Below are 15,768 nucleotides of genomic sequence, written 5' to 3' on the forward strand. Positions count from 1 at the left end.
CTCTAGCAACTTAGGGTTGACATTCGGGTCGGGTCAAATTAGATAAGATGGGGTAAAATTTATACCATCATCAAATACAACTACGGGGTGTTATCAATCCGAGCTCTGATCAAACTTGGGTTAAAATTAATTTCGAGCATTAGTTAAAGAATCAAATTCAAATTGATTCAATTTTAATTCCAGCATATTTTCAAGCTCAAGTCCTATTTCGAGCCGCTTGATAAGCAAATTTAACCCTGGTTCAAATCAATCGTTAATCAAATTCAAACCAAGCCAAAGTTTGAAGCTTTGTAAAATCAAATCAAAGATATAACCATATCAAATCTTATTTACTATGTATTGTGATCAAGCTTGGCTTGTTCCCTGATTATTTTGACAACCCTGGATGCACGATGCGTTTATTAAAAAGAATAAAATACCCAAATTCGACTATATTCTAAACCGAACTCATTTAAATTTTTTGAGTTTGTATCAAACTATTGTGTCGGATTAAAAATTGCGACACCTAAGTGTTGTTATTTTACACTGCATTCCATAACTGCATCCTTCCTCTTCCTCTCAGGTGAGATGGGACTAGGAGCTCAAATGCAATGGAACAATGGATTAACCCTAGTTTGGGCTGCCCAAAAGACTCTAGTCTTGGGCTTGGGTTTGGGCTTGGCCCGGCATTGTCTGATATTCTCTTTCTCAGCTCAAGTCGTACAATTAAACTCACCTAGCAACAAAACCCCCATCTTTGACCTCTCTCTCTCTCTCTCATCTGTGAATCATGCAATCCCAACGCCAAGGTCCGCAGCCTCGACCCGTCTTCCTTGAAGACTACCTCCGCAGTGGCATTGCTACAAACACCTCCCTTGCATCCGCACGACCACCTATCTCCGCCCACGCCATCCTCCAAGCCTGGTCAAACCTTCGCAACCCCTCTTCCCCTCCCTCCCTCCTCCTATCCTCTCTCGAAAGCCTAACCCTCTCCCGCTCCTCCCTCTACATCTCCGACTCCCAAGCGAACTTCCTCCTCTCTCTCCTCTCCTCCTCCTCCCTCCCTCTTTCCTCTGTCCCTTCTCTCTTCTCCCTCCTCTCCACTTGGCTCCGCAAATCATCTCGCCCTTCTCCTTCTCTCCTCCAATCCACCCTGACCCACCTCTCCAATATCCTCTCCTCCTCTTTCTCTTTCCCGTCTCACGCCCTCCTCCTCCTCGGAGCTCTCTCCGCAGCCAATGGACTCCCCGATCAGTCTCGCGCTGCCTGCCTCGACCTCTTCATTCGTCTTCTCGATGAAAACCGCGACGCCTTTGGTGATAATGAGAATTCTCTTCCCGAGGCACTTGGAGGAGTCGGGTACGCACTATCTCGATCCGACAATGCCTATTTTAAGAGGATTTTCGGGCTTTTACTTGAAATTTGGGATCTTGGCCACGGCCCTCGTGGCACGCTGTTACATGGGATTATGGTCCTGAGGTTGGTGGAGTGGTCTGTGTTGGACTTTGTAGCTTCAAGATTGGTAGGTAAGGTCGAGATCCTCTGCGGGGAGCTCGCGGTGGAGCGAAGCGAGACAAGGAGGTGTGCACTGTTTGCATTGGTAATGGCATGCTTTGGTGTATTGAGGGCGGGGAGAATAGCTTCTTCAAGATATAGGTTTACACTTGATCAGAAACTGATGAGATCTGTTGAAGAATCTATTGGTTTTGTAGCAAGAAGAGCTATGTTGTGTAATGGGAATGATAGACATCTTCTTCTGCAGTGTATTGCATTGGGTTTGGCTCGCAGTGGTCAGATTTCTTTTGATGCTTCCGTGCTTATGTGTCTCTGTTTGGCGCTACTGAATGAAATATTTCCACTACCGTTATTGCTTCGCATGTCTGCTGAAAACCTGGCTGGGAATTCGGTCACTGTTGTTGCTAATAAGGTGAAAGAACATCTCAATAGCTCCCTTTTCAAGGAAGCAGGTGCAGTTACTGGTGCTCTTTGCAATCAGTATTCGTTTGCGGACAAGGATAGCAAGGCAGTGGTGGAAAGACATATGTTGGAATACACTCAAGAGCTCTACTTGAATCTTCGCACTGCTGTTTTGGTGCATTCTGGCAAGAATGATGAGTTGCTTGGTGAATTGGAAAAGATTGCAGAGGCTGCATTCCTTATGGTTGTAGTATTTGCAGCTGAGGTTGCGAAGCACAAGTTGAATCATAAGTTCTCCCAGGAGTCCCCGCTCGAGATCTCTGTTAGGATCCTAGTTGCTTTCTCTTGCATAGAATACCTGAGACGTGTCCGTTTGCCAGAGTACACTGATGCTGTGCGGCGCGCTGTTCTGACCATTCAGGACAATGCGACATCATGTGCCTCTTTTGTTGCATCGATGCCTTCTTATCATGAATTGACAAAAGATCTAGGTTATACTCAAATCCATGGCACTTCTTTCCTCTTAGATTACATATTCTATTTATAACTTTTGCTTACACATGTTCACATACTGGAACCTTAATGTTCTCTTGAAGGCTCATTAACCTTGAATGGAAAGAGATATATTTGGTCTAAAGATGAGGTGCAGACAGCCCGCATCTTATTTTATATGCGGGTCATACCAACTTGTGTTAGCCTCATTCCACCTTCTTTATTTGGAGAAAGAGTTGGATCAACGGTGTTCTTGTATCCTTAGAACTTAACCAGAATTTTCTTCATCCATTTTTTCTCTAAATTTGACCGAACAAAGACCCTTGTTTAATTTTCTGGAACTTCTTTGCTTGTCAAAATTAGAAACTGTGTTCCTTAGTATAAATCCTGCAGATATATGCAACATCCAAATGAGAAAGTAACTCGAGCAGCACATTCTGTGTTGGTATCTTTTCTTTCCTCTGGTAATGATTCTGATCAGGAAGATCGAGTAGCTTTAAAGGAGCAACTTGTTTTCTATTACATGCGGAGAGCTTTGGAGGTATCCTGACTAACCAAACCATGTTGTTCAATTTGAATGTAATATTAATTGACTCATATTTGATCTTTTCTGACATGTAGGCCTATCCTGGGATAACCCCTTTTGAAGGTTTAGCATCTGGAGTTGTAGCTATAGTTCGGCATCTTCCTTCTGGGAGTCCAGCCATATTTTATTGTATCCACAGTCTTGTTGAAAAAGCTAATGAAGTTTGTAGGAAAGCCATGAGTCAAGAAACAACTCTGTGGAAGTCTTGGGAAGGCAGCTCAGATCCTTGTAAGAAAGTTCTAGATTTGTTGCTTCGCCTCATCTCTCTTGTAGATATACAGGTAATATTTCTGGATACTTATCTAGATAATTCGTTTGCAAATTGAACTATTATTACCTCAAGGAATGTGATACTTTAATTTCACTTATTCTGCACACCTATTATGTACATCCAGTGTTATCATTTATCAGAACTCAAGACCAAAACTATTTTGGCTTCACTGTCTGCTTTGGAGTTTGGACCCTTTGGTCAATTATCTTTTGCAGCTAAATTTGCCTAGAAATGAGGAAAGTAATAGCAGAGATCACTTGTTTACAAATATCACTTATTTACTCATATTGACTTGTAAGATGTCTTCAATTACATAGAATAACGAAATTATTAGCAAAATGTGATGGCACTGCTTAATCATTAGGCTTGAATATGCATATCTATATATCTCTTTGGGAGATAAAAAGGAGAGGTTTCTCAACATCAGGTTGATCACAATCTTGTTTGTAATGGAATGTTGAATTTTAGCCTTTTAGGGCAGAGCAAGAGCAGACAAGTTATTGTACATGTAAGTAGATTTGTTTCAGAATGGTAAAAAATTAAGTTTCAACTATCATAATACTATTACCAGATTGGCTTTCTTTGTCGCTGAAGAATCAGAGAGAGAAAAATAAAACCTCTATTGCTCTTGTATCTTATTAGAAATGAGAGAGGTGCACAGCTAGGATTATGAATTTAGTCTCTTTACTACTCTTGAAAGAAGCAAACTTGTATGTCATGTTAATACATAACAGAATTATAAGCTAAGGTGGAGAACTTGCCATTAGATGGAAGCATAAAACCATTAAGAAACTTTGGAACCTAGTTGGTGGACTTGCAAAAGCACACTACCTTGCTTTAGACCATTTATATTGGTTAAATTACAAGCTAAAATCTCAATAACAAGGTTTTAAAAGACTATAGGTGGTAGACGGACAGACAAGAGATTTTATAGTGCTTAGGCGCTAGATGGGCACCCAGAATTCAAGACAAAATAAAAAATAAACAAATAGAAGAAATAATAGTTAGAAAAGAAGTTAAGATTAATACCTAAAATCTAAACAATATACTAATGCATTCTTGTTAGAAACTATTGAAAGCTATTTGAATCCACTAATTCATCAACTCTTCACTATGTACAATAATTTTAAATCTCGGAATCAATCTACTTACTAAGATTTGATATGAGATTGTAAGACAATCACTTATGCGAGATCCCATAAAGCATGGGCACTTCATTTATCCTTCCATACTAGCATTCGATACATATAGATCCTAATATGGCCCGATACATAGTAGTTATGGCCGGAGGAGTATTCAAATTTAACAAAAAAATAATTTTAATTTTTTGATACAGCTCTGATATGGAAGTGTACGACTTTGATACTGCTGGATATGGGTTTGATATATTTCTTGATTATCTTTTTCTTTGTGCTAATGGATGGTATAAAATTTATATTTTGTATATATATCCAATCTTTCATTATACTTTCATGTTTTGCTTATTTGATAATGAATTAAACAGATAATTTCAATAATATTTAAAGATCCAAATTAGTTGTAGATGAATAGTTGAATTAGATTTCAATGTTTCACTAATATTTTAAGTTTTATATGAGTTTTTGTTATAATATTATTCTAAAATTTTATGCATGTATACACTAAATCTGTAGTTTTCTTTTCTTTTATTTTACCATTTATTGGATGTAATCATTTTTCACCATATGCTGTATTAGTCAACAATAGATTGAAAATATATTTTTTATTTATTATCCATGCTGCATCCATATCTTATTTTTAAGAACTTAGCATATTTTCGTATTATCTCCATATTCAGTATCCATATCTGCGCTTCATAAGCAAGACATAAACATTATATTTTATCTATGGGCAGAAGCTTAGGCATTAATGTAAATTTTTTTAAAAACAATGCTTACTAAGATTACATGATTTTATGGACTGGTGTTGCTCAGGATGGTTGTTTAGTTTGAAAATAAGAGTTAGATACTTTCTCAGATGGAAACTATCTAGGTACTGCCTATATATAGTCTAAGAGGAGCATCTAATAGGATTCACTCCAAGGGGTTGGTGTTAGCCAACATAGATGCAGTTTAGATGTCCTAAGGATTACTAGGTGAATAAGTTATAAAAGTTTAAATTACAATTTTTCTTGGTGCTCTGGGAGGGACTGAAAAAAATGCGCAAGTTAAAACTTTTTTCATTAATATTGAAGATCAATATTTGTGATTTTGATGAATAAGAGGAAATCAAAGATGGGGCTTTCTAGGATATCAGGATGTTCTGTCCTTAAGAAAATTCTTGAAAGTTCTTCTGGATTTCTTGAAGTAATTAACCTGTGTATTGCAGAGAGCCCAAGAAAATGGAAGCCTTTTTGCAGTAAAATTAAGATATTGGTTACTATATGCAGAAAGATCCTCAGTTTAATGTTCTCATCCTGTTCTGAATCTTCTGTGCTTGGATCCTTGTTTCTTTTTGAAAATTGAATCTATATTTTGTATGATGTAAATTCTTGTGAAAGTTACCATGTTCAAAGTTCTGAATTTCAAACTTCTATATGCTATAAGTTCAAGTTTCTTCTTCATATTTGCACAGGTATTTCCGTACTTGCTAAAGCAGTTGGCAGAATTCCTTGCTCAACTGCCTAATGACGGACAGAGCGTGCTGCTTGATGAGATGTACTCCCAGGTTGCTGAATCAGATGATGTGATCCGAAAACCTGTTCTTGTATCATGGCTGCAGTCACTCTCTTATATAAGCTCTCAGCAAGTGTCTCTCCACAATTATTCTATCAAGGAGGGCGACGCTGAAATGAATGTTGAAAACGGGGTTGATAATTTTAACTTAAACAGAACGGCTGCTCGTCTTTGAGGAATAGCATGATTGGATAAATTTGTATCATACTAATCCATGAAAGAATTACTGCAATTATTCAAATTTGAATACAGCTAGTAGATCTTTTCTTCTTGTTTAGATTGATCCATATTATGCATGTCGACACACTTGAGATGAACTCTGAGATTGAAATATCCACAAAATAAAGCAGGGAACGAAAGGGATGTTTTGTTGTTGAGTATCACATTACTGTATTTCTTCTTTCATCGAAGGAAGTTCATGGGGGAGTAGGGTGCAATTTATTTTTTTGGATTTGCCGAGTCAACGGATAATATTACTTGAAGAATGGTACATAACTCACCATTTAAATTAGATAATTATGACATACTACATTGGGTACACTAAACAGCTTAACATGTCCCTACTCCCTACCTAATTTCCATGGTCATTTGGCAAATTGCCATACTTTTGAGTACCAAAATAACTCAGTATATAGGATTAGATTTTCATAGAACTCAACGTACGATTGTTAAAGCCTAAGCTCAAGTGCCAAATCATATAATTAGTTTCGAGAGCCTGCTAACGTGTGAGCCTGGAAGAAGGCGCAGTGTGTGAGGCGCTTAGCGTTGGAGTATACTACGCATGTCGTCGTGCTAACATCGCTAGCTCCTGATAAGAATGTGCTCATCATCGGTGCCGGACCGATAGGATTAGTCACAATGCTTGCAGCGCGCGCTTTCGGTTCTCCGAGGATCACCGTTGTCGATGTGGGCGACCATCGTCTATCCGTTTGCAAAATCTCTCGGCACAGACGCCATTGTTAAGAGTCTCCGCCAGCTTGCAGGTAATTTTCTTTTCTTTTCTTTTTAATTTGTACTGCTATATGATCTACGTTGCGTTCTTTAATCTCTCTTGCCAGTGGAGTTGTGCAAACCAAACAGCTCTCCAAGTTAAATAGATTTTCTAATTCCAGTAGTTGTGGTCATGAACTAAGAAGATTTTTCCTACTCTTCTCTAGTTTGTTCTCAGAACTAAAACTACAGAAGTACTCTAAACGTAGCTCAGATGGTGGATGCATCAATGTAGTATTTCTTATTGAATAATAACCATAGAACTGGTATGCTACTATTCCTTGTAGAAGGTTTGACACTCAATAGGATTCAAAGGTAGCTTTTTATTCATACCAGGTGGCCTCTTACTTTCTAATTGACGCCTCAAACCTTCAACTTCTCTAGCTTATTGGTTCGATACTTCCAATCGACATTTTTTATTCTATCCATGTCTTCTTCTGATATGGTGAAATCAAAGACTGGGAAGTTCTCCTGTAGCTTGTCAATTTTTGAGCTCTTTGGGATGACAGCAGTGTTCCTCTGGATGCCTCCATCTGAGTAGAAGCTGAGCTACAGTCTTGTCATACTTCTCAGCCAAAATCTGAATCAAAAAGCACAAAAAGTCTTCTCTTGTACTCATTAAATTTCAAATTCGAAGATTGAATTGAAAACAATGTCATACCTTGATTTCTGCATCATCCAGGCACGAGATTCTACCAAACAATTCGGCATTAGCAGCAGCAGCACCTAGAGGAGTATGTGCAGTGACACAGATGCCATGCTTAGCAATCTCTAACCAGAAGAATGTCATAGTTGCTGCAATTTGTGAGTGATCTCTTAGTGAGTTTGAGAACTATAGTCCCTAAATTAGTCACATTTCATTTATTTACCTGATTCCAGTGTTGCGGATGCCACAGTCTCTAGTGAAACGGTTGTATGATTGTATCTATATCTAACACCATCTTCATCTCGAGCACTAGTTGGATTTCCAATTCCTAGTCATAGAGCAATTAAACTAGTTTAAGATTTCCATAAACTTCAGTAAAAATGAGATGATGAGCGTACCAGTATGCTTAGTAGCTACAGGAAAATGGACTAAGTAGAGATCAAGTTAGTCTCTAGTTGGAGATTCTTCAAGCTATCATTGCATGCTTCCAGGACATGAGTGATCTGAGTTCCAAACCTGTCATCAAGTAAAGTACTAATTGGTCACTAGGAAATATAGTTGAATCATTTGCAAATTTGTCAAAATTGAAGAGTAGTAGTGATTTTCCTTATGTTGCTTACCTTTGTAGTGATGAAAAGTTCCTCCCTTTTGAACAGCCCTGTCTGAAATGCCTCTGCAAGTGCTTCTCCTATTTCACATTCATTCTTGAATTTGGCTGCATTTAGTTAATGGAGTCCATCTGAGCTCAACTAATCCAATATATTACTTACAGGTTACAACATAGATTATCTAGTACCAAAAAGAAGGACAACTTGGAAAAATTCATAGACTACGATGACTAATAAGCTGACAGGCGCAATCAAAATGGCGATAACCGATCTTAATGGCGGCGTGGAGGATTTTCCGAATGGATTTATCTTCCATCCTCCACATACCTAGTCCAATAATGGACATGTTAAACCCACTACTTAGTGTGATCTCCTTTGCTGTCGCAGCTCCTTGAGATGATCAATAAGATCTTAAGAGCATGATTATCTACTTCTAACTTGTCATATATGTAGAAAGAGAGGAATCGAAGTCAAGTACGTATCTCATTCGAGCAGCTTCCTACTACGATTACTACTACTGCTGGGTATAACTCACTCTTTGTCATATATCTATATAAAGCAACAATATCACACTATCAAGAAAGCTACGGTTAGGTTGATTTAAATATCCGATCCAAATATTCATTTTAGGATCAAAGAAAAATACTGAATTAATTAATATTTTAAAAAAATACTTATTAGTTCAAATTTTTTAATAAGAATATAATAAATTAGACATCATTTAGTAATAAATTTGAAGATAAATTTATTCTGATAAAAATAAATTGGAACTCAAAAAATCTCTAGCAACTTAGGAAACAGGTGGCAATTTTTTTTAAACTATTGCAAACTCCTACTATATACTAAGTAAATAAAAATAAAAATATATAAACCGCACCCGCAGTCTCTCTTTCATCTCGGTCGATGCTCCCTCACTGTCTTCATCGACCCATATCTCTACGACTCTTCATCTTCAGTTTTCAGACTCCGCCTCTATATAGCTCCGACGACTCTCCCCCTTCACCCGCCGGTCGCGGCCTCCAAAAAGGGTCTTCTTCTTATCCCCGATATCCATATCTTATTTTCCATTTTAGAACATTTGATCTTCTTGTTCCTGTCCTTGATTGTTTTGTTCTTATTTTTTAAACCTTTCTTGGTCGACTTCTCTGTGATCCTACTGAGAACTAGGTAGATTCTTGCTTGAGCATGAGTAATTTGTTCCTTTTTTGGTGCTTCGGTGATTGGGATCATGTTCCAAAGTTTCGAGTGTTGACTTGGTTATCGGAATGACTGGTTTTGGAGGCATGCTATTCACGGTTGGATTTGTCATGTTGTTTCGATTGGATTTTGGCACCTTGTTTACCTTGTGTGCGATGAATTGTGTATACGTTACAATTCCAGTATTTCTTCTCTCTTTTTCTTTCGCTTTACTTGCCATTTTGTTATTTTCTGTGGCAGCATGACCATAATTGTTTTACGGTAAATGCCTCTCTATTTTGCTCCCAGCTCGCGTTTTTGCCCCTTTTTCTCTTCGATTTTTCTGTGCCTTTTTTTTTGTGTGGATTTGGATTGTCTCTTCCACTTTTTGTTCCAGAGCCCTGTATCTTTCTTTTTGATGTTACCGAATTAGTTGTCTATCACTTGATTCGCTTCTGATGGGGTTTTCTAGCTTTTCTTAACCATGGTTTTTTTGGCTTGTGATCTAAACCTTTTTACTAGATTTAAACTCAGCATCGATTGGTCTTACCATATTCTCTGCTGTTACGAGAGAAAATTTGGGTTTCTCCAGTAAGAATAAAGATTCTGGAAGTTTGTACAAGGGTTTTATTCGATGCAACCAAGATCAAGCTTGCTACGCGACTAGTTTTGATCAACAGAGAGCATGCTATTTTAATGTAGTTGTTCTTTCAATTAGTTTATCTCACATTTGATGGAGCTTATGTTGGTTTGTATCCATATGAACTCAAAACTCCAATTTGGACAAAAGATGGCGCATTTGCTCAGTAGGTTGCGGCTCATCCAATCACCACTTCGTCCTCACCTTCGTTTCCTCTGCAATTCTTCTTCTTATTCGTCACCTCCATCTAATTCCAAGCTCTTTGTTGGAGGTTTGTTTCCTCACTTGCATTTCCCACTTGCAGAAACAAATCTCCCAAGGTGCTCTATATGATTGCTTCTTGGTTTGTTCTTTAATGGTTACTAAGGTCTTTCGTGGTCGGTGGACGAGAAGTCTCTTAAGGACGCCTTCTCTATGTTCGGAGAGGTCACTGAAGGTGCTATTCTATTTTTGATTGTCGCTTATCTTATTTTGAGTCAGCATTTATTTGGTTTTAATGTGTTTAATATGGCGTGGGCATCTTGTTTTTTCAATCTTTGGTTGGTTGGAAATTCTAACATTTGGCATGTTTGAGCAACAGATGAGGTGTTTGTGGAATTGCTCCACAAATGCCAGTTAGTTGATAGGTGGTGCTAAACACCTAATTGGAAGTTTGGAACAAATTTAAGGATGTTATGGTATTTAATGTTTGAAGTTTGTTCAAATTTTACTACTTGTTGGATCTGTGTTAAGGATTTCAAATAGATAGTTAGGTCCAATAGTGTGAAAAAGTATTTATTCTGTATTGGAAATATGTTATAGCTGTTTGCCTGTGTATTTTGGGTTTTTTAGTCAAAATCCTAGTGTTTTCTTTTGAGAGTTTTGTTTTCGATGGTTGTTTTATTTATTTCTTTGTCTTTCTACATACATGTACTTACTACAGTGGCCTTTGGTCAGTTATAATTCATCAGGCGCACATGGTCCATCTGCGTGAGAACTAAAGGAGAATTTTAGGAACTCTAGCGAATATCATTTCGATTCAATAAACCATCAAAAAGTTTAGGACAACCTTATCATGTTTATGACCTACTAAATGATAGAAAAAAGTATGAAACTTTCCACTGCTGGATTATATAGGGATCTTTTCTCACCACTTTCTAGTGGAAACTTTTGGAAGTAATTCTGTGGTCACACCTAATAGTTCACATGAAAAGAAATTTAAACGAAGATTTAAGATATCGAGGAATACAATAATGAAACTTATGAAGTTTGTTGACCTTCCGTGTTTTCTGGTGCTGAGTTTGTACTATTTCTATCCTTAGAATATGTAAAACTTGGTTGCATATTGTTAATTATGTTCTCATTAGGACTCTTGTTTGATAGATTTTATATGCTTGAATATTTATATTTTGCGTACATTTTCATGTGGATGCTCTTGCTTGTCTTAGTGAGAATCATGTATGACAAAAACTCTGGGCGGTCAAGAGGCTTTGGTTTTGTCCACTTTTCAAGTGATCATGAAGCTAAAAGTGCCAAAGGTGCCATGGATGGAAAGGTAAAAATAATTATAGCGGGTATAGTTGGTTGATCATGTTCATTGGACAATATATTGGTATCTTGAAACAAATGAGCAGACATGGCAGTGAGTTCTAAACTTCATTCTATTTTGCAGGCATTATTAGGTCGGCCTCTCAGGATAAGTTATGCTCTTGAAAAGGTTCGTGGTGGACCAGTTGTAGTTCCTCGGATTTCGATAGTAGGAGAATCTAATAGTTTAGACTCTGGTCCTGTTGTTGACAAATGAATTTGGCACTTTATAATTATCTCTTGTTGCCTTCTGAAGCAAAAGACCTCAGCATTCATTCAGAAATTTAGTTATTAGTTGATATAAAATGAAGTCTCTTGATGATAAATTTGAAGAATCTAGTCATAGAAACTTGTGAAGAACTCGGGTAAATGGAAGAAGCCATTAGTGGACTTTAGTTCTCCATTGTTTTTTTGATAATATTCACATGACTTAAATCCTTATGCTTGAAGAGTATATCTCTTTTAATTCCATAATTGCTGATCTGAGATAATAGTCTTGTTACTTTAAAACTGGTTCCTTTATTAGGTTCCTTTGGAAATCAGATATTATTAAACAACTAATAACAGAGAACCGGAATTTGCATGGGAGCATTCTTTGTAGAGACATTGCATTCGCCACATTCTTTTCTATATCATTGATCATGTATGTCATGTAATCATGATCGCACATACATTTCTTATTCGACTTTGATAGTATGTAACATTGGAACTTGATAATACATAACTATATTACCCTCAAAGAATTTGGTCAACATATTTTACCAACTTGATTATCTGTCTTGAAACTACTATGGTCATGGACTTATGCTGTTGCATCTTCTACAAATTGCATGCACTTGTAATTGTAATAATGAGCACAAATGAGAAAATATAGAAAACCCACAAGTGATCCACTTTTCCAATATTATTGCCATTGCCTAGCCAAGCTGTTTTACCATCTTTGCTAGTGATATTGTTGATGACAATAACAAGTAGTTTATGATAGCTTGATTGCAGTAGAAAACTACTTTTGTGATTCTCCTAATCATAGGGACCAAAATCCAGTCATAGACTGACTAACAATGTTAGTGCAACGTAGGATGTGGCTCTGACGGAAAATGGAGGGATTTGAAAATGTGAACCAAGATAGCAAACCATCTCTTAGTACTGCAGTATTGGGAAGTTCCACTGTTGAGTCACCACCATGAAGAATATGATGGCAGAAAACCATATAGGAATGGTCCTGATTAAGCATGTAACATCTTGAATCTGCTGGACACTGGATAGTCTCCATGTGTTTTTAGGAGGACCATGAGAATCCTGACAATGAATAATATGAGCAACTTATCAAATGATCGGAATATTTGATTCTTTATCTTTTGTTTCTATGTATATATGTTCACTGTGACCATATTTGGAGTACATTCAGGTATTTCACATTCTAAAATGTACACCTCTACTATGGCGACGCATGGATATTTTTGGTCTAATCCAACTTCAGCCCTCTTTTTGTGGAATGCATGTTGAAAGAAGAATTATACAGAAAGCCTAGAAATATAATTATCTAATTGAAGGGTTTTGAAACAAGTTAGTCTACTTTAACTTTGTGTTTATTCACTAATTAACATCAATACTGAGTAGAAGGGCGACATTGTCAAACAAATTTATATCAAGGTTAGCATATTGCAGTCGACACAATTACCCTCTTCTTTCAGATTTTTTTTTTGGTCTGAATTGTTCTTAACATATTTGAGTAGCAGATGTTGATTAGTGAATTGTGCCTCATGTCAAATTTAGAAGATATCTTGTCATATGGTTGATTATTTTGATAACTTGGTTTCAATTATCTCACATATCATCTGCTAGATCAGCAAGCACGTTATTTTGTAATGATCTTTTTATCTAATGTAACATGAAGTGCAAAACATAGCATGGAGGCTGCTCAGGTTTGTATCACATATCTGAGCATCCTCCTGGTTAGTGGAGTAAGTTGGGACAAGTTTTGATTCTGTGTTAATTTATCTTGGCTATAAATCTTCATGCAATTCTGTGTTATATTATTTGACATAACATTGAGGATTTAGCATCAGCCATGACAATTTATTAAGCATGGATACAAGTACCTGAATATAATTGTGATACCTATTTTTTATTTATTTTTACTAGAAGATTTCTCTGAGGGATACAAGATTGTGCTAGTTACTTTAATTGAATCTGTAAAGAGTGACAGGTTTAAAAAGATTGATATAATAGTATAAATATTGATATTTGCTTTTCTTTTTTCACTTTATTTCGACAACATTTTTTTGGTAAGGTTGTAGGCATCACTCACAATGTCCAGTTGGTGTAGGATCATATCTAGGACTGAATTGCAAACTTAGTCGGAGATTGAAGATGCCTTGATTCCTAGAAGGGCTATATAGCAGTGACTCTTGTTGCAGTACATCATCAGGATGTGGAAGCTTGAGCTTTCTCTTCCTGATTGAGGCAACAAAAACTTGGGCAATGCCGGAAAAGATGCTTTCTTTTGGAGGCACATGAATATATAGACTAGTGCCTAGGAAAAAGAAGATAAATGGGAAGGATCATGAAGGCGGTGGGGATGCTGAAACCTACCGGCCAACTAATGCTATCCTGAATATAGATGATGATGGTAAGGGAAACCTTGTGGCGCATGCGGTGGCATAGTAAGAGTTGAAATAGCTGTTTAGTTGCTCGTCTGATCAAATTGGTTCACTCTAAAAGCGCAAGCTGCAAGGCCTAACACCGCAGGAGTCAAGAATCAAGAATACTAAGGATAGGTAGAGAACACTTAGTTGCTGCTTTGATGGACCAATGCGGTTCCCAGCTTGCTGGTCTAACTGGCTACATATTGTTGGCTTCAGATGAGGAACTGATGCAGATAAGGTGATGGCCATCATTCCCTCCTGAGCATAACCATAATGAGAAATGAATGTTAGGCAAGACATTGCTCATCTGCAAACCAAATGATATATGTTATGTGCACCATGAACCTCCTTTATCTGAGTCAGCATAGTTGTCAAATTGGGATGCTAGATAAGCTTATCTTGGAAGTTGGGTTTAATGGGAAGTTTAACATGACAGATAGTATGCTTTTGTTTCAACTTTCAATGCATGTTTATTTGCATATTTTATAAGATTTTTGTTAGCTTGCTGTGGCACTTGGGTTTATATCTTTTTTAATAGCCTAAGCTTTTAGAGCAAAGTTAGATATCATAGGTTTGAATTCTATTATACTCATTTTTTTTGTCTGAAAATATAAAATTCTGTATATTTAAAATTAAATCTATTTTCTTGGCTCATCAAAATATCTCACTTAATAAGTGAAGTGCGGAAAGAGTGTTAGAACTTAGAAGATAAAATATAAATATTATCATTCTTTTAACAATTTAAAGTTTTCAGAGCAGTTGATTAATTAAAGCTTTTGGAACAGTTGCATCGTTAATATATACATGGCTCCTTCAGGTTGGTGGAGTGCTCTATGTTTGAAATCTCTACCCAAATAAAGCATCTTAGTCAAGTTTGTTGCTTTCAGCTCCTCCATGTTGAAATGATACAATAGAATACACAATCAAATTTGTAGTCAATCCATATGTAGCTACCTCTTCTATAATGTCTCATTCCCTGAAAAAAAACGAAACAAGTATGATAGACTCATAAATCAAGTTATCATTCGAATAATAGCTAGATTATGATTTCTATTCATATGAATTATTTGACAACCAGATGGGTCTGGTCTCTGGTGTTGGCATTTATGCAATGCAGTGGCTAAACTACTCTGTTTAATGACCACTACTACATCCAATTAGTACCTTTTTTTTTGGTGAAAATAATATTATAGTAGAATCTCCTGATGGTATGTACGAGAGATTAAAACGCAATTGCAGGAAGGGTTTATTTATGAAGACACTTGAGTGTCTAATGGTAGAATGGTAGATCCACCTTCACCACGACATTGACTTAGATTTGATGCCAATCTGATGTGCAACCGTAATTCTATGCATTCTACCAACTAGATGAATGAAGTCAAAAAGGATAAACAGACACATTAATAGCTAGAAAAATCCTAATGCATGTTAAGCTGCATATCTTGTGATATATTTTATGAGCTCTTGTCTTGATATTTCTATTTAGGTCAACCCTTACATTTTACTTTTAATGCTTTCAGAAATATTCTAAACTAATTTTATCCTAACACTAGGTA

General features: G+C 36.8%; 2 protein-coding genes across 4 annotated transcripts; both read left to right on the forward strand.

The window, feature by feature from the left end:
• Positions 1-747: 747 nt before the first annotated feature.
• On the forward strand, positions 748-6,209 carry LOC140778462 (uncharacterized). The gene is made up of 5 exons (XM_073123188.1): positions 748-2,387; positions 2,493-2,643; positions 2,782-2,929; positions 3,010-3,255; positions 5,838-6,209. The coding sequence occupies exons 1-5, from the start codon at positions 770-772 to the stop codon at positions 6,111-6,113; spliced, it is 2,439 nt and encodes an 812-aa protein (XP_072979289.1). The 5' UTR covers positions 748-769; the 3' UTR covers positions 6,114-6,209.
• A 2,856-nt stretch (positions 6,210-9,065) lies between these two features.
• Positions 9,066-14,714, forward strand: LOC140778427 (glycine-rich RNA-binding protein 4, mitochondrial-like). 3 transcript variants are annotated; one of them, XM_073123129.1, is made up of 6 exons: positions 9,066-9,210; positions 10,149-10,269; positions 10,366-10,434; positions 11,426-11,532; positions 11,650-11,694; positions 13,894-14,714. In XM_073123129.1, the coding sequence occupies exons 2-6, from the start codon at positions 10,149-10,151 to the stop codon at positions 13,903-13,905; spliced, it is 354 nt and encodes a 117-aa protein (XP_072979230.1). In that variant the 5' UTR covers positions 9,066-9,210; the 3' UTR covers positions 13,906-14,714. The 3 variants fall into 3 exon arrangements, with proteins under 3 accessions (XP_072979230.1, XP_072979229.1, XP_072979228.1); XM_073123128.1 differs by lacking the exon at positions 13,894-14,714 and adding an exon at positions 12,643-13,863; XM_073123127.1 differs by lacking the exon at positions 13,894-14,714 and having other exon boundaries at positions 11,650-11,890.
• Positions 14,715-15,768: the final 1,054 nt, after the last annotated feature.

This window comes from Typha angustifolia, chromosome 15 (genome assembly GCF_048772165.1).
Source record: "Typha angustifolia cultivar Huaian chromosome 15, ASM4877216v1, whole genome shotgun sequence".
In the NCBI taxonomy this organism is placed as follows: Eukaryota; Viridiplantae; Streptophyta; class Magnoliopsida; order Poales; family Typhaceae; genus Typha; species Typha angustifolia.

Excerpts from the sequence above, each read along its gene's own strand:
- LOC140778427 (XM_073123127.1), top strand. The coding sequence starts at position 10,149 with ATGGCGCATTTGCTCAGTAGGTTGCGGCTCATCCAATCACCACTTCGT. Across the intron at positions 10,435-11,425 it reads GTTCGGAGAGGTCACTGAAG|TGAGAATCATGTATGACAAA; the intron begins GTGCTATTCTAT and ends TGCTTGTCTTAG. Across the intron at positions 11,533-11,649 it reads AAGGTGCCATGGATGGAAAG|GCATTATTAGGTCGGCCTCT; the intron begins GTAAAAATAATT and ends TCTATTTTGCAG.
- LOC140778462 (XM_073123188.1), top strand. The coding sequence starts at position 770 with ATGCAATCCCAACGCCAAGGTCCGCAGCCTCGACCCGTCTTCCTTGAA. Across the intron at positions 2,388-2,492 it reads TGAATTGACAAAAGATCTAG|GCTCATTAACCTTGAATGGA; the intron begins GTTATACTCAAA and ends GTTCTCTTGAAG. Across the intron at positions 2,930-3,009 it reads ACATGCGGAGAGCTTTGGAG|GCCTATCCTGGGATAACCCC; the intron begins GTATCCTGACTA and ends TCTGACATGTAG.